Source organism: Emys orbicularis, chromosome 4 (assembly GCF_028017835.1).
Source record: "Emys orbicularis isolate rEmyOrb1 chromosome 4, rEmyOrb1.hap1, whole genome shotgun sequence".
In the NCBI taxonomy this organism is placed as follows: Eukaryota; Metazoa; Chordata; order Testudines; family Emydidae; genus Emys; species Emys orbicularis.
The window spans coordinates 153,776,454-153,804,107 of NC_088686.1; the positions used below are offsets into that span (position 1 = coordinate 153,776,454).

At 51.3% G+C, this 27,654-nt stretch overlaps 2 protein-coding genes across 2 annotated transcripts; one reads left to right on the plus strand and one right to left on the minus strand.

Annotated features, from left to right (window-relative positions):
* Positions 1-2,807: 2,807 nt before the first annotated feature.
* Positions 2,808-16,778, minus strand: LOC135877940 (zinc finger protein ZFP2-like). The gene is made up of 4 exons (XM_065403462.1): positions 16,671-16,778; positions 13,200-13,326; positions 12,345-12,461; positions 2,808-5,154 (listed from the first exon to the last, which is right to left on the minus strand). Exons 1-4 carry the CDS (start codon positions 16,776-16,778, stop codon positions 3,710-3,712), a joined length of 1,797 nt encoding a protein of 598 aa, XP_065259534.1. The 3' UTR covers positions 2,808-3,709.
* A 7,694-nt stretch (positions 16,779-24,472) lies between these two features.
* Positions 24,473-27,059, plus strand: LOC135877349 (zinc finger protein 658B-like). Its single transcript, XM_065402777.1, has one exon. It carries the CDS (start codon positions 24,483-24,485, stop codon positions 25,992-25,994), a length of 1,512 nt encoding a protein of 503 aa, XP_065258849.1. The 5' UTR covers positions 24,473-24,482; the 3' UTR covers positions 25,995-27,059.
* Positions 27,060-27,654: the final 595 nt, after the last annotated feature.

The following is a 27,654-nucleotide window of genomic DNA, read 5'->3' on the forward strand; positions in this document are numbered from 1 at the left end:
CGCGCCCTGCTGTACTCTTCTAACCACCCTGGTCTCTGGCTGTGCGTAATCAGCAGTCAGGCGATTTGCCTCAACCTCCCACCCTGCCATAAATGTTTCCCCCTTACTCTCACAGATATTGTGGAGCGCACAGCAAGCAGCAATAACAATTGGAATATTGGTTTCGCTGAGGTCTATCCGAGTCAGTAAACTGCGCCAGCGCGCTTTTAAACGTCCAAATGCACATTCCACCACCATTCTGCACTTGCTCAGCCTATAGTTGAACAGGTCCTGACTACAGTACAGGCTGCCTGTGTACGGCTTCATGAGCCATGGCATTAAGGGGTAGGCTGGGTCCCCAAGGATAACTATAGGCATTTCAACATCCCCAACGGTTATTGTCTGGTCCGGGAAAAAAGTCCCTTCCTCCAGCTTTTGAAACAGACCAGAGTTCCTGAAGATGCGAGCATCATGTACCTTTCCCAGCCATCCCATGTTGATGTTAGTGAAACGTCCCTTGTGATCCACCAGGGCTTGCAGCAGCATTGAAAAGTACCCTTTTCGGTTTATGTACTCGGTGGCTTGGTGCTCTGGTGACAAGATAGGGATATGGGTTCCGTCTATCGCCCCACCACAGTTAGGGAATCCCATTGCAGCAAAGCCATCCACTATTACCTGCACGTTTCCCAGAGTCACTACCCTTGATATCAGCAGGTCTTTGATTGCGTTGGCTACTTGGATCACAGCAGCCCCCACAGTAGATTTGCCCACTCCAAATTGATTCCCGACTGACCGGTAGCTGTCTGGTGTTGCAAGCTTCCACAGGGCTATCGCCACTCGCTTCTCAACTGTGAGGGCTGCTCTCATCCTGGTATTCTGGCGCTTCAGGGCAGGGGAAAGCAAGTCACAAAGTTCCATGAAAGTGCCCTTACGCATGCGAAAGTTTCGCAGCCACTGGGAATCGTCCCACACCTGCAACACGATGCGGTCCCACCAGTCTGTGCTTGTTTCCTGGGCCCAGAATTGGCGTTCCACAGCATGAACCTTCCCCAATAACACCATGATTTGCACATTGCTGGGGCCCGTACTTTGTGAGAGGTCTATGTCCATGTAAATTTCTTCATCACTCTCGTCGCCGCGCTGCAATCGCCTCCTCGCCTGGTTTTGCTTTGGCATGTTCTGGCTCTACATATACTCCAGGACAATGCGTGTGGTGTTCATAGTGCTCATAATTGCCGCGGTGATCTGAGCAGGCTCCATGATCCCAGTGCTATGGCGTCTGGGCTGAAAAAAGGCGCGAAACTATTGTCTGCCGTTGCTTTCACAGAGGGGCAGGGGGGCCTGACGACATCTACCCAGAATCCCCCGCAACACTGTTTTTGCCCCATCAGGCATTGGGATCTCAACCCAGAATTCCAATGGGCGGTGGAGACTGCGGGAACTGTGGGATAGCTACCCACAGTGCAACGCTCCGGATGTCGACGCTAGCCTCGGTACTGTGGATGCAGTCCGCCGACCTAATGCACTTAAAGCATTTTGTGTGGGGACACACACATTCGACCTTATAAAAATGATTTCTAAACAACCGACTTCTACAAATTCGACCTAATTTCATAGCCTAAGGGTGAGATTTCCTGTATTCAGTTTCTTAATGTATTAGGCTTAGACTTGCATGTTTTGTTTTATTTTGCTTGGTAACTTACTTTGTTCTGTCTATTATTACTTGGAACCACTTAAATCCTACTTTTTATACTTAATAAAATCACTTTTGTTTATTAATTAACCCAGAGTAAGTGATTAATACCTGGGGGAGAAAACAGCTGTGCATCTCTCTCTATCAGTGTTATAGAGGGCGGACAATTTACGAGTTTACCCTGTATACGCTTTATACACAGTAAAACAAATTTATTTGGGGTTTGGATCCTATTGGAAGCTGGGTGTCTGGATGGTGGAAACTGGTTACCTGCTGAGTGGTTTTAAGTTAAAGCCTGCAGCTTTGAGGGCGTGGTTCAGACCCTGGGTCTGTGTTGCAGCAGGCTTTCGTGTCCGGCTCAACAAGACAGGGTTCTGGAGTCCCAAGCCATCAGGGAAAACGGGCTCAGAGGTAGTTTCAGAACATCAGGTGACAGTCCCAAGGGGGTCTCTGTGACCGAACCCGTCACAGGAGGGACAGGCAGCAGAAACAAAAGTGAAACTGTTTGAGCAGCATATTCCAGAAGTCTTGAGGTCTTTCTGAGTGTAGCCTTCACTAATTTAAGATCTACCATACCATTCTCTCACTAGAAGGGAAAACCTATAATGGCAGCAGGTCATAAGAGACCCAGTTTGGGAATAAGAACCATACAAGAAATATATGTTTGCTGATGACGTTTTAAAGAAAGTCACATTGGTGGAAGTCACTTAAACACTTGGATTCAGAGACGGTTGAAGTGATAATCTCACTTTTAACAGCAGTAGCTTCTTCTGCCAGAGTAGAAAGAATATTTTCTTCCTTTGGAATAATTCATTCCAAATTGAGAAATCATTTGGGACCTGAAAAAGCAGGAAAGCTTGTTTTTCTTTTCCAGATTATGAACAAACAAGAAAACGAAGGTGAAGATGACTGAGTTAGCCGCAGAAGCCAATATTTTAAGTTTCTCATGTTGACCTGGCTGATATAATCGATGAAATATTTTTTAAAAATATTTCATTTAACTATTTTAGTTAAAAACAATTTTAACAAAAACAAACCTGATTTTAAAAAACTTGAATGTTTAACTAAATTCAAAAATTCATATGCTTGTTTTGTAAAAATATTGTATGTTTGCTGTTGAAGAAAAAAAATGCAGAATACATAACGTTGTTGCTTTAGTTAAATAAAACAATTTAAATGTCTGTCTGGTGATGTTCTCCTCCTCATACAGCCTGGCAAGAAAATCCTCCAAATATTAATGATTAACCTGTTGAATTGGAGATAGTTCACCTCCCAATGACTTCATAAATATCTGCTTCAATTACCTTTGGTAAATGAAATAACCAAACAATCATTCATTTTCTGATATGGCTATAAAACTAATCTGAAAAGTTTTCAAAATAAATCACTTAATGTATAGTGTGTAACCTTCTAAAAATGAAACCTACATCTATCTCTGAGTTCTGAAGAATATGTATTAAGGTTATAACAACCCCAACAAGAATGCACTTTTAATCATGGATTTCTACATAAATCGATTCTTCCCGACTAGTGATTTAAATCAATTTGATTTAAATCAAATCCACCCTGGTTAGACAGACCTTTGTAACACATTAAGGACATAGTTCTTCTTCATCACATTTGTATTTAAAAAGATGGCATGAACAGTTCCTGCGTTGTCTTTCAATCACATGTACCAGGCTGTCCCGCCCTCAGCCCAATCCATGCTGAGACAGGACTGCAAATCCCACCTCTAGATGTCACCCAAGAGTCACCCGCTGGCTGGAACTGAGGTAGGTGTGTGGGGAGGTTCCCGGCTGGGTCCCATCTAGAGGGGTGTGAGGGTGTCCCGGCTGCATCCCAGCCAGATGCGTGAGTGTGGGATAGAAAGCAAAAGGCCTGGCTGGATCCCACCTACAGGGGGTGGAGGTGGCAGTGCGGGTGCTCCCAAATGGAGTAGGCTGTGACCATCTGCTCTAAATTCCCCCAGCTGTTTGCTCTTCCCCATATTACTCAGCCAAGTCCCCTTCCCTGCCCCACACAGTCTCTCTGCAGGCATCATGGGCACAGGACCACTCCCTGGTCCACACGTGCTGGTGCTGTGCCAGGCCCACTTGCTGCCAGAAGCCCCTTAGGCCCTGGCCTTGGCAGAGGGGCACTGCTGTGCGTGATTTGGTGCTGGATGAGGTTGGCCAACCTAGTAAAGCGCTTCCCACAGTCAGCACAGTGGTGCGGCCCCTCCACGGTGTGTGTGCGCTGATGGACTCTCAGGTGTGAAATCTGTACAAAGCCCTTGCCGCAGTCAGCACAGCGATGTGGCCGCTCCCCGGTGTGCGTGCGCTGATGGACTATCAGGTGTGAGATCTGTCCAAAGCACTTGCCGCAGTCAGCACAGCGGTGCGGCCGCTCCCCGGTGTGTGCGCGCTGGTGTCTTCTCAGGTTTGAGCTTCGTGCAAAGCTCTTCCCGCAGTCAGCACAGCGATGTGGCCGCTCCCCGGTGTGTGTGCGCTGATGTCTTCTCAGGATTGAGCTCTGTATAAAGCACTTGCCGCAGTCGGCACAGCGATGAGGCCGCTCCCCGGTGTGTGTGCGCTGGTGTCTGCTGAGGCTTGAGCTGCGTGTAAAGCCCTTGCCACAGTCAACACAGCGGTGCGGCCGCTCCCCGGTGTGCGTGCGCTGGTGTCTTCTCAGGACTGAGCCCTGTCCAAAGCACTTGCCACAGTCAGCACAGCAGTGCGGCCGCTCCCCGGTGTGTGTGCGCTGGTGTCTTCTCAGGACTGAGCTCTGTACAAAGCTCTTGCCACAGTCAGCACAGCGGTGCGGCCGCTCCCCGGTGTGTGTGCGTTGATGGACTCTCAGGTGTGCAATCTGTGAAAAGCCCTTGCCACAGTCAGAGCAGCGATGCGGCCGCTCCCCGGTGTGCGTGTGCTGGTGTTTGCTGAGGCTTGAGCTGTGTGCAAAGCCCTTGCCACAGTCAGCACAGCGATGCGGCCGCTCCCCCGTGTGTGTGCGCTGATGGATTCTCATGTGTGAAATCTGTGAAAAGCCCTTGCCACAGTCAGCACAGCAGTGCGGCCGCTCCCCGGTGTGTGTGCGCTGATGTCTACTGAGGCTTGAGCTCTGTGCAAAGCCCTTGCCGCAGTCCGCACAGTGGTGCGGCCGCTCCCTGGTGTGCGTAAGCTGGTGAATTCTCAGGACTAAGGACTGTCTGAAGCTCCTCCCACAGGCAGCACAGTGGTACGGCCTCTCCCCAATATGCATGCGCCGGTGCTGGGTCAGCGCGGAGGGGTTGCTGAATCTCTTGCCGCAGTCGACGCAGTGACGGGGATGCCGGCCAATGGGGAGTCTCTGGTGTGTAGCCAGATCCGGTCTCTGGCTGAGTTTACCCCGGGGATGGACTGCGTCCTGTTCATGGATCCCTCTGTGGGATGTGGGATCCGGCTTTCCTGCCGCGCTCTCCCCACATTCAAACTGTGCCCTCGTTCCTCCTGGGATCCCGAGCCCTGCTGGAGAGAGCAGAGGCAACCCCGATGTTAGCACACAGTAAAGGCTACAGGTTTGTCAAGGACAGGAAAATGTCACGGATGAAGCAATTTCACCCTGCAATGGCGGCTCCTGTCCCACAGGGTTGGACCCAACGACTCACTCTGGGCATTGAGACCTGGCCTGCGGGGTTACAGCGCCACTCAGATTTACCCCCGCCCCCAGTGATAACGGTGGGGGAAGCGGGCCCAACTTCAGTGAATGGCATTGCCACCCATATCCACTCTGCCCCAGACTGGGGTTAGGGCTGCAGCGCTGGGGGGGAAGGTGCTTCTTTGGGCGGGTAGCGTCCCCTGGGCAGGGCGAGGAGGAGGGCAGGTTTTGTTAAAAATCACGGAGCCGTCACAGTAAATTTAGTGATCTGTGACTTTTACTACATTTACTGTAACTGCTCTGTAATTACTGATACGAAATGCCGACACAAATCTGCAGCCTGACTCAGAGTGATTCTACCCTATGGTGTTTGTGCAACGGCCACCGCCTGCTCCCATGTGTGCCATGCGCCTCTTGGGTCTCATTTTATGCTTCAAACGTAGCTTGCCCAGGATACACCCAGTGCCTGGCACAACGGGGCCCTCATCCAGAACTAGGGCCTCAAAGTGCTAACAAACAGGGTCCGGGGTTTGTTTTCACACTGATTTTGGTTTTATTTCAATCAGAGGTTTTTATTTACACGTTGGTGGTTCTGCACTGGCTCCTGTTTTATAGCACAAGGCCTGTTCCCCAATGTTTGCGCTGTTTACACTATATTGGTTTGAAACCAGCTGAGGGGCTACAATCTCTCATGGGGACCCAGTGAGACCGGTTTAAAGCTGCTTAGAACAACGTAGCTTATTCCTGCGGGGGAGTGAGTCCGTTTCTAGGAATTCCTTCTAAAGAAGTCACTCACCCTCGGCCTGATGTTTCACTCTCTGTGCAAAGCTAACACTAAACTAAAATCCTGAAGAGGGTGGGGGTTTGAGGGGTGGGTGGGAAGGGGGTTGAGGGGATGACAAGTCTCTCAGGGTTTGTGTGATGTAACCTGAAAAACATGTTTGTTTTGTTTTACAACCCAATCAGTGACACTGCTAAACTGGAAGGGGTGAATGGTGCCACCCAGCAGGCCTTTGATCTACAGACAGTCACAGACTGCGTTAAGGCTGAGGGCTGTGCTAAGCATTGACACTGAAGCAATGTCAGTGACAAAGATTTTGTGCCACTGAGAGAGCAGGAGGAGAGGGGATGTGACAAAGGCCATTCCACCCCCTCTCCCTCACACCTAGCCCATACACCAAGGTACTCCAAGTCGTGCTCCACAGTACGATTTCGTCTGGCCCCAAAACCTGTCCTCTCCCCCAGCCACAACTGCCTGGAATGCGGGGTAGTTTGAGAGCATTACAGTGAAACGCTGCAAGTGCCTGAGACCTGCTCTACAAAATGGCGTCCTCTGCATGGCGTGACCTGCGCTCTTCACACGTGACTGATCTGCTCTGCCCTGAGTCATTCCCAGCTTTCTCCTTGTTCGCCGGGGACAGGTTGCTCCAGTCTGAGATGTCACGTGCGAAGTGAAGTGGCAGAGGGGGGGGGGGGGGGGGAAATGGGAACCTTGAGAGGACAGCGCTTTCTCTGCCAAGGGCCAGTGACTCGGGGATGCTCTCCCAGGCTGCGAGCAGGTTTTTGCCCCTCTCTGAGCTATGTCTGGATCCAGGTGCCCAGGGCCACAGGACACCAGCACAACTTGAGTCAGGGGGGGCAGAGGCATGAAACCCATCTGAAAAATTTCAAGGGCACCCCTGGCTTGGTATGATTTTCTGAGGCGTGGGAAGCCTAGAAGAAGGTGATGTGGTTTATGGACCGGCCGGCGTGTCTTTCCAGCCAGGTGCTCGTCTGACCCCCAGTGCCAGACCCACTGACACACACAGATGGATTTTATCCTCACAGTCCCAGTGCCCTCTCCATTACACAGGTGGGGAACCTGAGGCATGGTGGAGCTGTAGTGATTCGCTTCTAGAACTGAACCAAGATCTTTTGAATCCTACTGCACTGTCCTACCCACTGGGTAAATGCAGCCCCCATATGCTCTCCCGCCCCACCACAGAGACCTCTCTCTTTCCCTCAGCATCCCCTGAAATCTTCCCCCTCCCCACATTATCCCATATCACTATCCCACCCCTCTTCCAAATTCATCACCTCCCCATCTCCAATCCATTTCTCTTTCACAGCTTTGAGGCCCCATAATGTTTAGGTCCAATCCTAGGTCAGAGATATCCAATGAGTAGGAAAGATAGGAAGTATGATAAGAGGACTCCCTGCCTTAACCAGGAGATCTTCAGTGACCTGAAACCCAAAAAAGAGTCATACAAGAAGTGGAAACTAGGTCAAATTACAAAGGATGAATATTAAAAAAAAAAACCACAAGCATGTAGTGACAACATTAGAAAGGCCAAGGCAAAAAACAAAACTAAACTAACTAGGGATATAAAGGGTAACAAGAAAGCATTTTACAAATACATGGGAAGGAAAGGGAAGACCAAGGACAGGCTGGGCCCATTTCTAAATGAGGAGGGAAAGACAATAAGAGAAAATGCAGCAATGGCCAAACAAATGCCTCTTTTGTTTCAGTTTTCACCAAAAAAGTTAGCTGCGATCGGTCGACTAACATAGTGAAGATCAGTGTCAATGGGGTAGGATCTGAGCCTAAAATAGGAAAAGAAATAGATACTAATTACTTAGACAAGTTAGAGGTCTTCAAGTAGGCAGGGCCTGATGAAATACATCCTGGAATACTTAAGGAACTGGCTGAAATGATCTCTGAGCCATTCACATGTTCTTAGAGATAACCGCTGAGGATGGTAAAGAGACCCGAGGACTGGAAAAGGGCAAATATAGTACCTAGCTATAGAAAGGGGAATAAGGACAACTCAGGGAATTATAGACCAGTCACCTTAACCAGGGCCGGCTCTAGGCACGAGCAAAGCAAGCAGGTGCTTGGGGCAGCACATTTGCAGGGGCGGCAGGGATCCAGCATGGGTGCTGAGAACCAACAGGGGGCCCTGGGAGCTGTAGTTCCTTGGTTAGCTCCCTGCCTATAGAGCCAGCCCTGGAGCAGGGAAAGAACTACATTTCCCAGCATTCCCTTGGCAGCTGTCAACAGGAAACGGAGTGGGAGGGAGTGAGGTAGCTGAGACCTCATGCTGCAGCTTGCTGTGAATGGAGAGCTCACTGCTAGAACGGGGTGGCACTGTGAATGGTAGGGAGACCATATTTTAACATTAAAAAAAAAGAGGACACTCCACGGGGGTAACCCCGCCCCTATCCACCCCCTCCCACTTCTCACCCCCCACAGAACCCCCAATCCTGGACCTTTTGAGAGTTTTACAAATTCCTCTCGGATGGCTATTTAAAACCCCAAAAGCTGGACATGTCCATGAAAATACGGACGTATGTTAGGTAACCCTAGAACGGGGAACAAGTATGCCCAAGGAGTAGAAGGCATTGGTCCAGATATCCCCTTCAGAAGACATCCCCAGACTGGATTAGGGATACTGGTGTGACCTCACCTTGCAGCCCCCAAAGAAAGAATTGGGTGGACTAAATGGACAGTGCCCCTCTCTATCTGAAGCCTAGCAAGGGAGATCCCACTAGAATTTAAAATGAAAAGTACGGGAGGGGAGGCTCTACTAGAGGACCTGGGCAGCTTTAGATACACTACTAGGCACATAGGAGGATTTCCACTTCTGAGCCATGGAAGCAGAAATTGACTTTTCCTTTCCAGATTTAGCTAATACTCAGAAAGGGAATCTAGCACCTGCCTTCCAGATTTGAACACCCTCACAATTCAGGAGTGCTCAAGCTCAGTTTGGGCAGCTCTTACTTCATTTCTCCCAAATCAAATATACTGATCCACTGTAACTTGCTATAGAAAAAGTAGGATAAAATTGAGCAAGAAATGCTTCCCAGTGGTTATTAGCACTGGAATTGCTATTTTCAACAGCCATTGCTTGTTTTTGTTTTTTTGTTTTTTTTTAGTTTTATTTGTTTAAAAGGAAGACAGTGATATTGCATTGGCAAATTCCCCATAGAAACAAAGAGTGGAACAAAAGAATAATAAAGGCACCTCAACTTTTCCTCATTTGTGTAGGACCGTCTTATAATATGCATCCAGATATCCTCCAATCACACAAGCTGAAAATTGTTCCACTTTACTGCAGTTCTGTAACCATATGGGAACCAATCCTGTCTGTGTTCTGTGCACATCCAAAATTCCTGCTGAATGACCCACCCTGGGAGCGAGTTACTAGTGACCCAGGGCTGGGACAGCAGGAGGGTGTGTAGATAAATCTCTGATAATTTTCATATGACGTTACATTGTGCCTCTTCATATAACCTTGTAGTGGGTCTACCCACGTGTGACCTCTGTTTTCATGTAACTTTGTATCAAGGCCTAATATAGAAACCTTGTACTGATAAGCCTTGGTATATGGAAACTTTGTATCAAAGCCTCATGTAGAAACTTTGTGTTAAGCCTTGGTATAATGTTATAGCCCCTAAGGATAGTTAAAGTAGAAGGAAAATGTCTTTTTGCTTGGAGTAGAATAAGATCTCCCCCCCCCCCACTCCCTTAATCAATTGCCCTGTTGAATGAATGAGGTGTGAATGAGCAAGGCATGGAAGGCAGCACCTCCAAACAGCTGCAACAGTTGGAGAGGGGCTGGGAGCCAGACCCAAGGACAATAAAGCCTGTCAAGTGGGCTCACTAAAGAAGAGCCGACATACTGACAGCCTCAGGGGTTAGAAGCAAGCACCTTCTTTTGGAAACATCCTCTTTGCAGCATTGGGACAACACCCAGAAGGAAGCAGCACAAAGGACCAATGGACACAGACACAGATTTTTGAATCTGGTACAGATTTGCACGAGAGGGAAGCTGCTATAAAAGTGAGGTGTCTTGCAGAGGACCCCGGGTCTCGTCTTGTCAACATGGGAGCATCGATCTGGATCGGCAGAAGCCCGGCTCCACCCCCTCCCCCATCTAACTCACCTGGCCAGTGCAGTTAAGGGGAGCAACTAATTGGTAACAACAACAAGACGGAGTGTGTGTGTGTTTGTGTGTGTGTGTGAGTGTGTGTGAGAGAGAGAGAGTGTAAGTCTAATATATCATATGCATATGATACAATGTTAATTAATACATGTATTACTAATAAATGTGGTGTTCTGCCTTATTCCCCCTGAAAAGATCCTGTGCAGTACTTTAAGTACAACAGGTGCAGGTTGGGGGGGGGGGGGGGGAGCCCAGGGCTGGGGCGGCAGGGGGGTGTGGGTGGGGGGAAGAGCCCAGGGCTGGGGCAGCAGGGAGGTGCTGGGGGGGGGGGGGGAAGAGCCCAGGGCTGGGGCAGCAGCGGGGGGTAGCCCAGGGCTGGGGTGGGGAGCAGCCAAATTTTTGTTTTGCTTGGGGCGGCAAAAAACCTAGAGCTGGCCCTGATCTTAACTTCAGTACCTGAAAAGATAATGGATAAGCAAACATTCTATTTGTAAGCACTTATTAGTTTATTTCATCTAGGTAACAGTCAACATGGATTTGTCAGGAACAAATTATGTCAAACCAACCTAATATCCTTCTTTGACAGGTAATAAGCCTTGTGGATAGGGAAGAAGCATTACATGTCACAGCTCAACCTTAATGAGACTTCTGATAGTGTCTTACATGACCTTCTCATGAACAAATTAGAGAAATACAGCCTAGGCAAATAAGGTGTGTGCACAACTGGTTGGAAAACCGCACTCAGAGTAGTTATTATGGTTCAAAAATGAGCTGAAAGGCATATCGAGTGGGATCCCACAGGGATCTGTCCTATTCCAAATCTTCATAAATGATTTGGACAGTGGCACAGAGAATACACTCAAAGTTTATGGACGATTCCAAGCTGGGAGGGGTTGCAAGTGCTTTAGAGGACAGGATTAGAATTCAAAAGGACCTTGACAAACTGGAGAAATGGTTGGAATTAAATAGGATGAAATTAAATAAGGCCATATGCAAAGTACTACACTTAAGTCAGAATAATAAATCACACAAATACAGAATGGGAAATGACTGCCTAGGAAGGAATACAGCAGAAAGCCATATGGGATTATAGTGGATCACAAACTAAATATGAGTCAACAATGGAATACTGTTGAAAAAAAAGCAAATATCATTCAGGGATGTATTAGCAGGAGTGTTGCAAGCAAGATGCGAGAAGTAATTCTTCTACTCTACTCAGCACTGGTAAGGCCTCAACTGGAGTATTGTGTCCAGTTCTGGGCCTCACACTTTAGAAAGGATGTGGACAAACTGAAGAGGGTCAGACGAGAGCAACAAGAATGATTAAAGGTCTAGAAAACATGACCCATGAGGAAAGATTGAAAAAATTCCATTTGTTTAGTCTGGAGAAGAAAAGACTCAGGGGGGACCTGATAACAGTCTTGAAGTACCTAAAAGGTTGTTAGAAAGAGGCAGGTGATAAATTGTTCTCCTTATCCAGGGAGGCCAGGACAAGAAGCAATGGGATTAAATTGCAGCAAGGGAGATTTAGGTTAGATATTAGGAAAAACTTCCAAACTGTAAGAGTAGTTAAGCACTGGAAAAAATTACCTGGGGAGGTTGTGGAATCTCTGTCATTGGAGGTTTCTAAGAACAATTTAGACAGACACCTGTCAGGGATGGACTACATAATACTTAGTCCTGCCTCAGTGCAGGGGACTGGACTAGATGATCTACCAAGGTCCCGTCTAGTCCTACATTTCTATGATTTCTAGGATTCATTGATATCAAGGCCAGACAGCCTCATTGAGTGCATCCAGCCTGGCTTCCTGCCTATCCCAGCCAGAGAATCTCCCCAGCCATTCCTGCCTCCAGCCCAGTAACTGCTGGCTGAGTTAGAGCGGGGCTTGGAGAAAGAGACGCCCCGTCTCCATTGACAGACTCACAGTAATGGAGAATCCACCCTCTCCTGAGGGGAGCTCTCCCAATGGATCATTCCTCTCCCAGATAAACACTGGCCCCTAATTGCCAGTGTCAGTTTGTCTTGCTTCTGCTCCCAGCCAGTGGATCTCACTCTGCCTTTGCCTTTTACATTAAGGAGCCCTCCACTAGCAGGTGTGTAAATCAGAAGGGATTGGATTATTATGACTCACCTGAGGAGAGGCTTTCAGACCCTGAACTTTGCCTGGAGTTCTCGGCATCCCAGATCCAGAGCTCTGCCTCCCCTAGCTCAATCCGGTGGATTAAGTCCGGTGTGGAACCTGAATAGCCTGTTTGGGGGGAAAGAATCAGTTTTATTACTAAAGTTTTGGGAGCAGGGACTCATTTATATATTGGTGCAGCCCAGCACAACAGGGCCCCGACCTCGGTCAGTGTTTGTCTGCGCAGCACCTGGCACGACGAGGCCCCAATCTCAGACGCTGCTTGAGAGGAAAGTGCAGGAGATCCCAAGCAGGAGAATAATGAATTTAAACTTCCTTAGAGGAGATTTTGTCCCGTCTCCCACCAGGCAAGTTCAGTTCGTATTCTGAAGCAGCAACGTCTATGACCCTTCTCAATTTGCTGTGGGTGTTGAGTCATGGCAGGCATCACAGTTACACAGACCTATAAGTTCTTTTGCATAGGGTGCAAGATTTGTTCAACTGTGCAGCTGTTAAACTTATGATGTTCATTCTTTTTTGGAGGGGGGGGGGGGGGGAGCTGCTGCAGGAGGATTTTCTCCCTGCCTTATATGTCTAATTAGAGTCAGTTCTTGAGGCAGAGTTGCTGCCATTGGTGTCTGGGCTGGGATTCCTGGAAGAGGTTGTTGCTCATGGGCTATTTGCAACCACCTCTGTGCCAGGACTGAGGTACATAACGCAAGTCAACAGGTTACATTAACATTAGCCTGAGGCTCTGAAAGTTGCTGACATTTGCCACCACTTGGCTGCTGGGTGGCACATGGCAGCTGAGGCGTCAAGGGAACCCAGACATTTCACAGCTGTGAGTAAAGGTAAATAGGTCCTTACCCAGGGAAACGAGGGCCTGGTAATTCCTCAGCATCTGGTCCTGGTACAGCTGCTTCTCTGGCCGGGTTAAGAGCTCCCACTCCTCCTGGGAGAAATACAGAGCGACGTCCTCGAACGCCACCTGGAGCTGCTGGCACAAGCGTTACACACTCAGCACCTTCCGCTCCAGCCCCCCAGCCCGGAGTCTCAGCAGGGGACGCGGTTTCTAGGGGAGCGACTCACAGGGAACCCCCCAGCCCAGCAGCTGTGACCCAGGGAGACTCCACCATCCCACCCAGCTCCCCCACGGACCTCAGGGCAGGGATTTCCCTAGGCCCCCCCTGAATTTCCCCAACACACCCCCAGTTACATGCAGTGTTGCCAATTTAGTCGTTGGTTGGAAATCTGAATTGAAATTGAAACATTAATACACACTTTAAAAGCATATACAGTGTATGAGAAAATACTTGTACCTGAGAAAGCATAATGGGCTTGAAAAGTATGAACCAAGACTAGCTTCCTCACACAGTTGTTATTTAGGACAATGTCAGCACATTTGTTTCGGCTATATTGGTCTACCTCATAATTTCAAATGATGAGGTGTAAGCAAGGTCTGAATGAGCTCTCCCCGACAGCTAGTGATGAGCCAGGGTGTCACGGAGTGTGCGGGGACACAAGGCCCTGCACCCCCAGCTTCCTGCGATTCACCATGACTCTCAGCCAGCCAGGAAAGCAGAAGGTTTATTTAGACGACAGGAACACAGTCCAAGACAGGTCTTGCAGGTACAGACAACAGGACCCCCCTCAGTTAGGTCCATCCTGGGGTCCCAGGGGCACCACAGGCCCATTGGGGTGGGGGCAGAGCCCCGTCTGGGCTCCCTCCATTACCAGCCAGCACCTGAAAACTCTCTCTCCCCCAGCGTCCTCCGCCCCAGCCTTTGTTCAGTTTCCCGGGCAAAGGTGTCACCTGGCCTCTAACCCCTTCCTGGGTTCTCACGTTACATGCTCAGGTATTCTCCCTCAAGGCCAGTCTCCCATCCCCCCATGCAGACCGTCCTAGCCACACTCCCCTGCCTTCCCAGCCAACACTCCCCACTCAGCATTCAAAGATCACATTAAAAACAGTCCCAGTTCGTCACACAGGGGTGGGGCGAAGGCTTCAGGACCAGACTGTATTTACATGAACTCACCTACTCTGCCTAGGTATCCGGCAGAAAGAGCTGTGCTGCCCAAGTGATCAATTTTGGCTGGTGTTGGTTACAAATCACTTAAGAATTAACTGTGGGGGTCATGAAATGTTGTTATCCTTATTGTATGAGTAAAGGGCAGCAGAACTGTGCTTAGCCTGCCTGAATGAGGGGGTCTCCCTCAGTGCTTAATTTGTGCTAGGGCTTGCCAGGGCTGAGGCCCCTGGGCAGTTCATAGCCCTGGGACCTCTGGGCTTGCCACATCAGTTATGAAAGTAACAAATTTGCTTGAGCCCCGGCACTTCTTTCATTACAAATTAAGCACTGGTCATCTTTAACTGAGCTGCACTCCCTAAGCAGGAGGTTTGGATGCCAGATCCTAGTGAAGAGAGAGAGGGTGGGGCACAGGTGTTTTGCTTAGTGGTGTAGGCTCTAAGAGTCACAGGCACTCTTTGACTTGCCCCATCTCCTGTTTAGAGAGAGAGCTGATTGGGCTTCATAAGTGACCACTAGAGCTGAAAACACTGATAATCAGGTCTAAGTGCTTAGACCTGCTGTGGGACAGTATTTCTGTGGAAGAGACAGCCCAGCCTGCACTAGCAGCGAGGTTCCCCCACAGAGAGATCAAATCACTGAGAGCTGGGTGGAACTGCAAGAGACCGACTAGCAGAGGTCACAGTGGCAGGTGGCAGCAGAAGGTGACCGTGCAGGGCCATTGGGGACGGAGCGGTAGAGTGAACGGTGGCACGACAAACAGCAGCAGTCAGAGCATTGGACTATGTTTTAGTGACTTCGCTACAGAATGCTACATTTGTGACTGGGAAACTTAGATAAATATGTTTCGTAGTAGGCCAAGATTTTTAAAATGCATTATTTGCCAAGGTCATTATCTCACATCATCACTATCTCAAGAGGTCATTATCTTGGGGAGTTTCTGTACTAAACTTTATTATAATTATTTTTATGTAAGAACGGCATTATTGGGTCAGACCAACGGTCCATCTATCCCAGTATCCTGTCTTATGACCGTGACTATTCCAGGTGGTTCAGAGGGAATGACCAGAACTGCACGCAGTATTCAAGATGTGGGCGTACCATGGATTTATATAATAAAAGTGGAGGAGCTTGGTTTGCCAGACTGATCAGCTAAGGCCAAGCCAATACTGACAACCTATACGAAAAGGCTGCAAAACGCCATGCCTCTGGACTGCATCAACATGCAGAAAGCCTTATAAGCCTGTCACTGTCAAAGCCAATTTTAGAAGAACAGAGTGAGGCTGTTAAGAATGCCGGTGACACAACTCAGTTTATAAAAAACGAGGAGTCCTTGTGGCACCTTAGAGACTAACAAATTTATTTGGGCATAAGCTTTCGTGGGCTAGAACCCACTTCATCAGATGAATGAAGTAAAAAATACAGGAGCGGGTATAAATACATGAAAGGATGGGGGTTGCTTTATCAAGTGTGAGGTCAGTCTAAGGAGATAAATCAATTAACAGCAGGATACCAAGGGAAGAAAAATAACTTTTGAAGTGGTAAGAGAGTGGTCCATTACAGACAGTTGACAAGAAGGTGTGAGTAACAGTAGGGAGAAATTAGTATTAGGGAAATTAAGTTTAGGTTTTGTAATGACCCAACCACTCCCAGTCTTTATTCAGGCCTAATCTGATGGTATCCAGTTTGCAAATTAATTCCAGTTCTGCAGCTTCAGGTTGGAATCTGTTTTTGAAGTTTTGTTGTTGTTGAATTGCCACTTTGAGGTCTGTTATTGAGTGACCAGAGAGACTGAAGTGTTCTCCTATTGGTTTTGGAATGAATCCATCATAGGACCTAACCACATCAGCCACACCATCCGGGGCTCATTCACCTACACATCTACCAATGTGATATATGCCATCATGTGCCAGCAATGCTCACTATCTTTCTGAAAAAAACAAAACAAAACCCACCTCAGCTGACTCTCTAGAACAGAGGTGGGCAAACTACAGCCCTTGAGCCCCCGGCCCCCGCAGCCTCGGCTCGCCCTGCCGCCAGCGCCGTGGGCAGCGGGGCTGCGTGCTCCTGCTGGGCAGCGCAGCGGAGTGGCTAGCTCGGGCCCGGGGGGCTGCCAGTCCTGCTGCTCTGAGCAGCATGGTAAAGGGGCGGGGGGGGGGGTTGGATGGGGCGGGAGTTGGGGGGGCAGGAAGTGGGAGGGAGCGGATAGGGGTCAACGCCACCGCCGGGAGATGCTGCAGCCCCCAGTTCCGGGGTCACTACCGCGGGAGGGACCAGTGCCCGCCCGGGGAGTCCCCGCCCCGCGTCCTACCTGCGCCGGCCCCGCTGCAGCCATCACCGGGCTCGGCTCGGGCTCCAACCGCTTCCTCTGGGCAGCGACTTCTCGCCCTGCGGCTGGTGCCCCCGTCTCTCGCCGCATCTCCCCCGCTCCCCACCCTGCGCCGGGCCGGGGGGCCATTTTCCCTAAGGTCGGTCCTGCCACAGGACCCTCCCCTGCCTAGCCCCAGGGAAGCGCCCAGGGACCCCCGAGCCGCTCCCCGGCCCCAGCGCTCCGGCTGCTGCAGCCCCCGGTCCGGGCAGGGCTGGTGCAAAGCGGGACCCCGGGCTCTGCCTGGCCGCGCCGCTCCCTGCCCCGGGGCAGCGCCACCCCCGGGAGCTGCTGCAGCCCCCGGCCCCCAGCCGGGACCAGCCAGTGCCCGGCCGGGGAGTCCTACCTGCGCCGGCCCCGCTGCAGCCATCGCCGGGCTCGGCTCCGGCCGCTTCCTCCAGCCGGGCAGCGACTTCTCCCCCCTGGGTCGCCTCCCGCCGGGCTGGCTCGGGAAGGCCCCGCCCCGCTCGCTGGGCGCTGCTGGACGCGCCGGCTCCAGCCCCTCCCCTCCCTCCAAGGGCCCCGCCCCTGCGCCGCCAGCGCCAGCAGCCGGGGGGGCCCAGCGCATGGACCTTTCGGCCCAGCTGCCCCCGTGAGGCCCGGCTGGGACCATCTGCCGCGGGGCGGGGGAACGTGGGGCAGGGACTGGCCAGAGGCTGCTCGAGACAATCCCCTGCCCTTGCCCAGGTCACGGGACATTTTCGTAAGCGGTGGATTATTTGAAAAACTGGATACAAAGTAACGGGCAGGAATTTATCACTCCTTGTTAGATCTGTTCGCTCACGAGCAGTTCTTTGAGGTCTGCTCGGAGGAGATGGGGGCTGCAGCAGGGGAGAAATCCCCAGTAGAAGCAGCTGCCGAAGCAATTCACTAGTACCTCCAAGTGCTCCCCTTCCTAGAATGCGGGGCGCACAGGGAAGGGGAAGCGCCTGCAGTAAAAGGGGATCCTCGGTTTGTTCCTGGGGAAAAGGAGGGGGCAGAGGGGACTAAACCCGCAGAGGGGACTAAACCCACAGAGGGCCCACGGAAGTGTTACTTATGTGACAAAGTGATGCCCTATGTCTGGGGGGATCCAAATACCCTGAACTGTCCAGGTGAAAGCAGCTCCCCTCCAATCAAAGATTTCAGTGGGGGCAGCTGCCGCATGCTCATAACCTCTGCCTTTTCCGCTGGGGTTAACGCTTCACATACTCTTCACAGCACTCTCGAGAGAAGTGTTGCTACGGCATTCATCCATCAAATCAGTGAGGGGGCAGTCTGAGAATCCTCCTCTGCACGGCATGGCATGTTTACAATGGCTTCTCCATTGTCATCTGCTTTTAACCTGCTTATCAGCAGTCTGTGGAGCAACCTTGATGCGGGACCTTTGTGCATTCTAACATCGGGTAACCCCTTCCACAACCTTCCTGCCTGGGTTCTGCATTTTGTACCTTTCTACAGGGAGCAGGGCCTGCTCCAGGCACCAGCACAGCAAGCAGGTGCCTGGGGCGGCCAGTGAAGAGGGGCGGCACATTCAGCTATTCAGCGGCGAGTCCCTCAGTCCCTCGCGGAGGGAAGGACCTGCCGCCGAATTGCTGCCGAAGAATGAAGCGGCGCAGTGGAGCTGCCACCGAAGTGCCGCTGAGCATGATTGCAGCTTTTTTTTTTTTTCCCCCTGCTAAAACCCTGGAGCCGGCCCTGACAGGGAGTAACACCAGCTCCAAGCCGCCTGCATCAAGTGATCGTTCACACACCAGGCTATCTGAGCAGCTTGGCTCTTTGTGAGAATTTCCTGAACTATTCCCATCATAGTCTTTAAAGCTTCCCCAAACCAGGGCCGGCTTTAGGAAGTGAGGAGCCCGATTCAAATAGTTTAGACGGGGCCCCGGCAGGGATGCCTCACCCAGCAGCGCTCCGGGTCTTCGGTGGCACTTCGGCAGTGGGTCCTTCACTCACTACGGGTCTTCGGTGGCACTGAAGGACCCGCCGCCGAAGACCCGGAGCGAGTGAAGGACGTGCCGCCAAAGACCCGGAGCACCGCCGAGGGAGTAAAAATTAAAAAGGCGCCTAAGTTAGGAGCTCTTCTTTAGGGCGCGGGGCCCGATTCGGGGCAATAGGCCTAAAGCCGGCCCTGCCCCAAACTTTTGCACAAGTTCAGTCATAAACTCCTCCTCTGCCTCAGAGCCACCCTCCAGGGACTCTCCAGTGAGATCCAGGGGCTCTCTGACTTTTCTCCCACCCAGAAGATGAAATGGGGCACTCCAGGGTAAGCAAATAGACAGGGAAACATTACATCCCAGTCACTCACCCTCTTGTTTGCATATGTTACTGTTGAACATGGATTTTAGAGTCCTGATGAACCTCTCAACTAAACTGCTGATCTCTGGATGGTATGGGGCAGATTTCAATTGCTTTACCCTGCACATAGAATCATAGAAGATTAGGGTTGGAAGAGACCTCAGGAGGCCATCTAGTCCAGTGGTCTCCAAAGTGGGGTGCGCAAGAGGATCCTTGGGGGTGCGCGGCAGGAGGAGTGCTTTTTTTTGCTTAGGCAGTTCGGGTGGGAGTCCAAGTTTTGTTTGTTTTTGTTTTTTTGCTTCGGCGCGGCAGGGGGTGCGTGCTCAAATTTTTTTTACTGATGGGGTGTGCGATCAAAAAAGTTTGGAGACCACTGATCTAGTCCAACTCTAGGTAACCCATTTCAGTGCTTCACCACCCTCCTAGTGAAATAGTGCTTCCTAATATCCAACCTAGATCTCCCCCACTGCAACCTGAGACCATTGCTTCTTGTTCTGTTGTCTGCCACCACTAAGAACAGCATATCTCCATCCTCTTTGGAATCCCCTTTCAGGTAGTTGAAGGCTGTTATCAAATCCCACCTCACTCTTCTCTTCTGCCCAGTACCCTCAGCTTCCCCTCGTAAGTCATGTGCCCCAGCCCCCTAATAATTTTTGTTGCCCTCCGCTGGACTCTCACAAAATAGCTGCCCCTCTTCTCAGATTTCAGAGTAGCAGCTGTGTTAGTCTGTATCCGCAAAAAGAACAGGAGTACTTGTGGCACCTTAAAGACTAACAAATTTATTTGAGCATAAGCTTTCATGGGCTTAAGTAAGAGAAAAAAAAACTTTTAGCAAACTGTCTGTACTGGGCTATCTTGATTATAACTTCAAAAGTTTTTTTCTCTTTCTTAATTGGCCTCTCAGAGTTGGTAAGACAACTCCCACCTTTTCATGCTCTCTGTATGTGTATATATATCTCCTCAACATATGTTCCATTCTATGCATCCGAAGAAGTGGGCTGTAGCCCACGAAAGCTTATGCTCAAATAAATTTGTTAGTCTCTAAGGTGCCACAAGTACTCCTGTTCCTCTTCTCAGAGTTTGCCACTGGGAATTCAGAGACATATTCCCTTTTGATACAGGTCACAATATTAATAGGTTTGGGTGATGATATTATTTTATTTCCCACCAACACATGAGCTGAGAAATTCTTAAGAAATCCCACATTGAAAGTATCCCTTAAAGTAACCTTCCCACTCTCATTCAATGTCAGCTAAAGGCTCCATGGTTTTCAACTTCCCCAAGACCGGGAGTTTTAGGTCCTCTCCTAGAATATCACCCTCTTTAATCACATCTTTCCTGACTGGAGACATCTGTGCCCCAGTGTCTCCCCAGCCCTGGCACACGCTACCATTTACCTTGGCCTTTTTTATAAACTCTTGGTCTGGGTCCAGGAGGTCAAACCTGCCAAAATTAACTAGAACTCTGGCTGCCACCACTGAAGTCTTTGATTGGAGGGGAGGTTCTTACCCACGAAAGCTTATGCTCCCAATACTTCTGTTAGTCTTAAAGGTGCCACAGGACCCTCTGTTGCTTTTTGATTGGAGGGGAGCTGCTTTCACCTGGACAGCTCAGGGAGGGTATTTGGATCCCCCCAGACATAGGGCATCACTTTGTCACATAAGTAACACTTCCTTGGGCCCTCTGTGGGTTTAGTCCCCCTCCTTTTTCCCAGGAACAAACCGAGGATCCCCTTTTACTGCAGGCGCTTCCCCTTCCCTGTGCGCCCCGCATTCTAGGAAGGGGAGCACTTGGAGGTACCCGTGAACTGCTTCGGCAGCTGCTTCTACTGGGGATTTCTCCCCTGCTGCAGCCCCCATCTCCTCCGAGCAGACGTCAAAGAACCGCTCGTGAGCGAACAGATCAATCAAGGAGTGATAAGTTCCTGCCCCTTTATTTTGTATCCAGTTTTTCAAATAATCCACCGCTTATGAACATGTCCCGTGACCTGGGCAAGAGCAGCCGATTGTCTTGAGCAGCCTCTAGCCAGTTCCTGCCCCACGTCCCCGCGGCCTTCAACAGCTGGTCCCAGCCAGCAGCCGGGCCTCGTGGGGGAGCTGGACCGGAAGGTCCCTGCGCTGGGGCCTCCCCCGGCTGCTGGAGCTGGCGGCGCAGGCGCGGGGCCGAGCGGGGAGCGCAGCAGGACCGGTACGTCCCGCAGCGCCCAGCGAATGGGAAGCGGGCTGGAGGCGGCCCCGGGGCGGGAGAGAAACAGCCGCGGGGCGGGAAGTCGCTGCCCGGCTGGAGGAAGCGGCCGGGGCCGAGCCCGGCGATGGCTGCAGCGGGGCCGGCGCAGGTAGGACGCGGGGCGGGGACTCCCCGGCCGGGCACTGGCTGGTCCCGGCTGGGGGCCGGGACCCGGGTCCCTCCCGCGCTAGTGACCCCGGGGCCGGGGGCTGCAGCAGCCGGAGCGCTGGGGCCGGGGGCGGTTCTGGGGCCCCGGGGCTGGGGGGCCCTGGCCGGGCGGACACGCGGAGCCGGGCGCGGCCCCTTCCCCCGAGCGAGGCCCCGGCCGGGCAGAGGAGCCCGGAGGCGCCTGAGCCGGGGCGGGAGCGGGGCTGAGCACAGGCCTGGGGCGGAGGCGGGACTCCGGCCGAGGGGGAGGAGCCTGTTCCCGGCCCTGGGATTCGGGTCCCGCCCAGCGCCCCGCCCCAGAGCCCCGCGGGGAGCCGAGGGCGACTCCTGTCCCCGGCCAGCAGGGCCCCGAGTCCCCGGGGGAGCTGTGCGGGGTGGGAAGAGTCTCCCTGGGTCAGAGCTGCCGGGCTGGGGGTTCCCTGGGAGTCGCTCCCCTAGAAACCGCGTCCCCTGCTGAGACTCCGGGCTGGGGGCTGGAGCGGAAGGTGCTGAGTGTGTAACGCTTGTGCCAGCAGCTCCAGGTGGCGTTCGAGGACGTCGCTCTGTATTTCACCCGGGAGGAGTGGGAGCTCTTATCCCAGCCAGAGAAGCAGCTGTATCGGGATCAGATGCTGAGGAATTACCAGGCCCTTGTTTCCCTGGGTAAGGATGAGATCGGGGCCCTGTTGTGCTGGGCTGTACCAACATATAAATGAGTCCCTGCTCCCAAAACTTTAGTAATAAAACTGATTCTTTCCCCCCAAACAGGCTATTCAGGTTCCACACCTGATTTAATCTACTGGATCGAGCTAGGGGAGGCAGAGCTCTGGATCCAGGATGCCGAGAAATCCAGGCAAAGCTCAGGGCCTGAGAGCCTCTCCTCAGGTGAGTCATAATAATCCAATCCCTTCTGATTTACCCACCTGCTAGTGGAGGGCTCCTTAATGTAGAAGGCAAAGGCAGAGCGAGATCCATTGGCTGGGAGCTGAACGGGACAAATGGAGGCTGGGAATTAGGGGCCAGGGTTTATCTGGGAGGGGAATGAACCATTGGGAGAGCTCCCCTAGGGACAGGTTGGATTCTCCATCTCTGCGAGTATGTGAATGTAGATGGGGCGTCTCTTTCTAAAAGCCCTACTCTAACTCAGCCAGCAGTTACTGGGCCGAAGGCAGGAGTGGCTGGGGGAGATTCTCTGGCTGGGATAGGCAGGAAGCCAGGCTGGATGGGTACAATGAGCCTGTCTGGCCTTGATATCTATGAATCCTAGAAATGTAGGACTAGAAGGGACCTTGGTAGATCATCTACACCGGTCCCCTGCACCGAGGCAGGGCTAAGTATTATCTAGTCCATCCCTGACAGGTGTCTGTCTAACCTGTTCTTAGAAACCTCCGATGATGGAGATTCCACAACCTCCCAGGTAATTTTTTCCAGTTCTTAACTACCCTAACAGTTTGGAAGGTTTTCCTAATATCTAACCTAAATCTCCCTTCCTGAAATTTAAGCCCATTACTTCTTGTCCTGGCCTCAGTGGATAAGGAGAACAATAGATCACCCTCCTGTTTGTAACAGCATTTTACGGTCTTGAAAACTGTTATCAGGTCACCCCCCACCCCAGTCTTCTCCAGACTAAACAAATCCAATTTTTTCAATCTTTCCTCATGGGTCATGTTTTCTAGATCTTTAGTCATTCTTGTTGCTCTCCTCTGATCCTCTCCAGTTTGTCCATATCCTTTCTGAAGTGTGGGGTCCAGAACTGGACACGCTACTCCAGCTGAGGCTTTCCCAGTGCCGAGTAGAGTGGAAGAATTACTTCTCCTCTTGCTTGCAACACTCTGGCTAATACATCCCAGAATAATATTTGCTTTTTTTCCTTCAAAAAACGATTCCATTGTTGACTCATATTTAGTTTGTGATCCACTATAACCCCAGATGGTTCTCTGCAGTATTCCTTCCTGGGCAGTCATTTCCCATTCTGTATTTGTGTAATTGATTATTCCTACCTAAGTGTAGTACTTGTCATATGGGCTTATAGAATTTCATCCTATTTAATTCCAACCATTTCTTTAGTTTGTCAAGATCATTTTGAATTCTAATCCTCTGCTCTAATGTGCTTGCAATCCCTCCCAGCTTTAAATTGTCCGTAAACTTTATGAGTGTATTCTGTATGCCATTACCAAATCATTTATGAAGATGTTGAATAGAACTGGACCCAGGACAGATCCCTGCGGGCTCTCTCGATATACTGTTGCAGCTCATTTGTGAACCATAACAAGTACTCTCTGAGTACGGTTTTCCAACCAGTTGTGCACCAACCTTATAGTAGGCTTGCCTAAGCTATGTTTCTCTAGTTTGTTTATGAGAAGGTCATGTAAGACAGTATCAAAAGCCTTACTAAAGTCAAGATGTGACATCTGCTGCTTCCGTCCTATCTACAAGGCTTGTTACCTGTCAAAAAAGGATGTTAGGTTGGTTTGACATAATTTGTTCTTGACAAATCCATGCTGACTGTTACTTATTACTTTTACTCCTGGGGAGAGTCTGCGTGACTGTGCGCCCGCAGAAAACGGCTCCCCCGCAGAATTCCGGTGCCTCCCTGCAGAAAACGCCAGGGAAGCCATGGTGTGGGGGTGGGGAACACGACCATGGGTGCAGTTTTTTGGGGGGGATTGCTCCCCCCAACAGAGGTGAGGCATGAGGGTTTGGGGGGTGGGTTGGAAGGGGGTTGAGGGGATGACAAGTCACTCAGGGTTTGTGTGATGTAACCTGAAAAACATGTTTGTATTGTTTTACAACCCAATCAGTGACACTGCTAAGCTGGAAGGGGTGAATGGCCTGCTTACCCCACCATCATGACAGGGAGCGGGGGCAAATCTGAGTGGCACTGGAACTCCGCAGGCCAGGTCTCACTGCCTGGAGCGAGGCATTGTGTCCAACCCTGTAGGACAAGTGCCACCATTGCAGGGTGAGGCACCCATCCAAAAAATAGTCACGGACAAATGGGGAAATCGCTCCATCCGTGACATTTTTCCATCCTTGACAAACCTGTAGCCTTAACCGTGATGATTGCCTCTGCTCTCTCCAGCAGGGCACGAGATCCTGGGAGGAATGAGGACACGGTCTGAATGTGGGGAGAGCGCAGCAGGAACACAGGATCCCACATCCCACAGAGAGATCCATGCACAGGACGCAGTGCCTCCCCGGGGTAGACTCCACCAGAGACTGGACCTGGCTACACAACAGAGACTCCCCATGGGCCAGCACCCCTACCGCTGCATCAGTTGCGGCAAGAGATTCAGCAACCCCTCCGCACTGACCCAGCACCAGCGCACGCATACCGGGGAGATGCTGCATCGTTGTGCTGACTGTGGCAGGAGCTTCAGACAGTCCTCAATCCTGAGAATACACCGGCGTACGCACACCAGGGAGAGGCCATACTGCTGCACTGACTGTGGCAAGGGCTTTGCACGGAGCTCAAACCTAAGAATACATCAGCGCACGCACACCGGGGAGCGGCCGCACCACTGTGCTGACTGCGGCAAGAGCTTTGCAGAGAGCTCAACCTTGAGACGACACCGGCGCATGCACAGTGGGGAGCGGCCGTACTGCTGTGCTGACTGCGGCAAGAGCTTTGCACGGAACTCAAGCCTGAGATCACACCAGCGCCTGCACACCAGGGAGCAGTCGTACCGCTGTGCTGACTGCGGCAAGGGCTTTGCACGGAACTCAAGCCTGAGAACACACCAGCGCGCACACACTGGGGAGCGGTCGTACCACTGTGCTGACTGTGGTAAGATGTTCAGCAGTGGCAAGACGCTGACCCTTCACCAGCCCATGGACACTGGGAAGCGGCCGCACCGCTGTGCTGACTGTGGCAAGGGCTTTGCGCGGAGCTCACACCTGAGAACACACCAGCGCACACACACAGGAGAGCGGCCACACCGCTGTGCTGACTGCGGCAAGGGCTTTGCACAGATTTCACACCTGAGAGTACATCAACGCACACACACCGGGGAGCGGCCGCATCGCTGTGCTGACTGTGGCAAGGGCTTTGCACAGATTGCACACCTGAGAGCACACCAGCGCGCACACACCGGGGAGCGGCTGCAGCACTGTGCTGACTGCAGCAAGGGCTTTGCAGAGAGCTCAAAGCTGAGAAGACAACAGCGCGCGCACACCGGGGAGCGGCCGTACCACTGCACTGACTGTGGCAAGAGCTTTGCAGAGAGCTCACACCTCAGAAGACACCAGCGCACGCACACTGGGGAGCGGCCGCACTGCTGTGCTGACTGCGGCAAGGGCTTTGCACAGATTGCACACCTGAGAGCACACCAGCGCACACACACCGGGGAGCGGCCGCACTGCTGTGCTAACTGCGGAAAGGGTTTTGTACAGATTTCACACCTGAGAGTTCATCAACGCACACACACTGGAGAGCGGCCGCACTGCTGTGCTGACTGCGGCAAGGGTTTTGTACAGATTTCACACCTGAGAATACATCAGTTCACGCACACCGGGGAGCGGCCACATCACTGTGCTGACTGCGGCAAGGGCTTTGTACAGATTTCACACCTGAGAAGACACCAGTGCACACACCAGGGAGTGGCTGCACTGCTGTGACGGTTCTGGGAAGAACTTCAGCAGAACCAGTTCACTGACCAAGCAGCAGTGCATGCACGCTGGGGAGAGGCCATTCCCATGCACTGACTGCAGCAAGAGCTTTGGATGGGCCTCCTTGATATCACATTGGTGCATTCACAGCTGAGAGTGGCAGTGCAGCTGTGCTGACTGGAGCAAGTACTTCGCAAGATTGGCCAACCTCACCCGGCACCAGGTCACTCTCACCAATGCCCTTCTGCCAATGCCAGGGCCTGAGGGGCTTCTGGCAGCCAGTGGGCCTGGCACAGCACCAGCAGATGGAGATCAGGGAGTGGTCCTGTCCCCATGATGCCCAGCAGAGAGACTGCGTGGGGCAAGGAAGGAGACTTGGTTGAGCAGTGTGGGGAAGAGCAGACAGGTGGAGGGAATTTAGAGCAGATGGTCACAGCCTACTCCATTAGGGAACCCTCCCCCCCCCCATGTAGGTGGGATCCAGCTAGGGCTCTCTCTCTCTCTCCATCCCGACTCACTCACGCATCTGGCTGGGACACACACACGATCCCCCCGTCTAGATGGGACTCAGCCGGGAACTTCCCCCCACGCCTTCCTTGGTTCCAGCCAGCGGGTGACTCTTAGGACTGCAAATCCCACCTCTAGATGTTACCCGTGTCAGCATGGATTGGATTGAGGGGCGGGGCAGGAGAGCCCAGTGTGCGTGATTGAAAGGAGACTCAGGAACTGCTCATGCCGTCTATTTTAAATAGAAATGTGATGAAGAAGAACTACGTACCTAATGTGTAACAAAGGTCTGTCTAAGCAGGTGTTTCTTTGCTGTTAAAGAAGCTGATGCATTCACACGGCATGTGGAGAAGCCAGTGTAAAGTGTCAATCTTTAAGGTGAACCAATTAAAGTGTTCTAAGGCCTAACTGCCCATGAGGCTGGATGAACGGTGTGACTGTCAGGTACACAGATAGAGTTTCCCATTACTCCTGGGGGAATTCTGCACTTAAAAATACTGTGAACAATATTTTAAAATTCTGCATAATTTATTTGTCAAAATAACACAATAAAATCACTAGTTTCAATTATTTTGCTAATTTATTTCAAAATCCCTGTCAGCAAGTATGTCTGTAACAATACAGACAGCAAAAAAGATTCAGGAGGTGTTTTTGACAGATAGATTCCTTACTAGGCATATTAATACAGAACTTTGAGTAATAATTAATGTAAAATACAATATAGAAATGTATGTCCCGCACCCCTCAGAAGCAGCGCAAACGCTTGCGGGAGTCAGGGGTAACGGAGGAGTGAGGGAGAGGGAAATACTTGCTGGGAGGAGCCTGGGAGTGAACCAGGAGAGTTATTGGGTGTGGGTGGCAGAAGTATAGAAAAGATTTGAGGGGGTGGGGGATTCCTAGGGCAGATCATTTAACAAAACATCCCATCTTAAGAATCCACCAGGACCTTGGTAAATTGTTCCCAAATGGTTAATTACCTTCACTGTCAGAAATGTGTGCCTTATTTCCAATCGGAATGTGTCTTGCTTCAACTTTCAGCCATTGGCTCATGTTATACCTTTGTCAGCTAGATTGAAGAGCCCATTATGAAATATTTGTTCCCTATGTGATACTTACAGACTGTAAGCAAGTCACCCCTTACCTTCTCTTTGTTAAAGGAAAC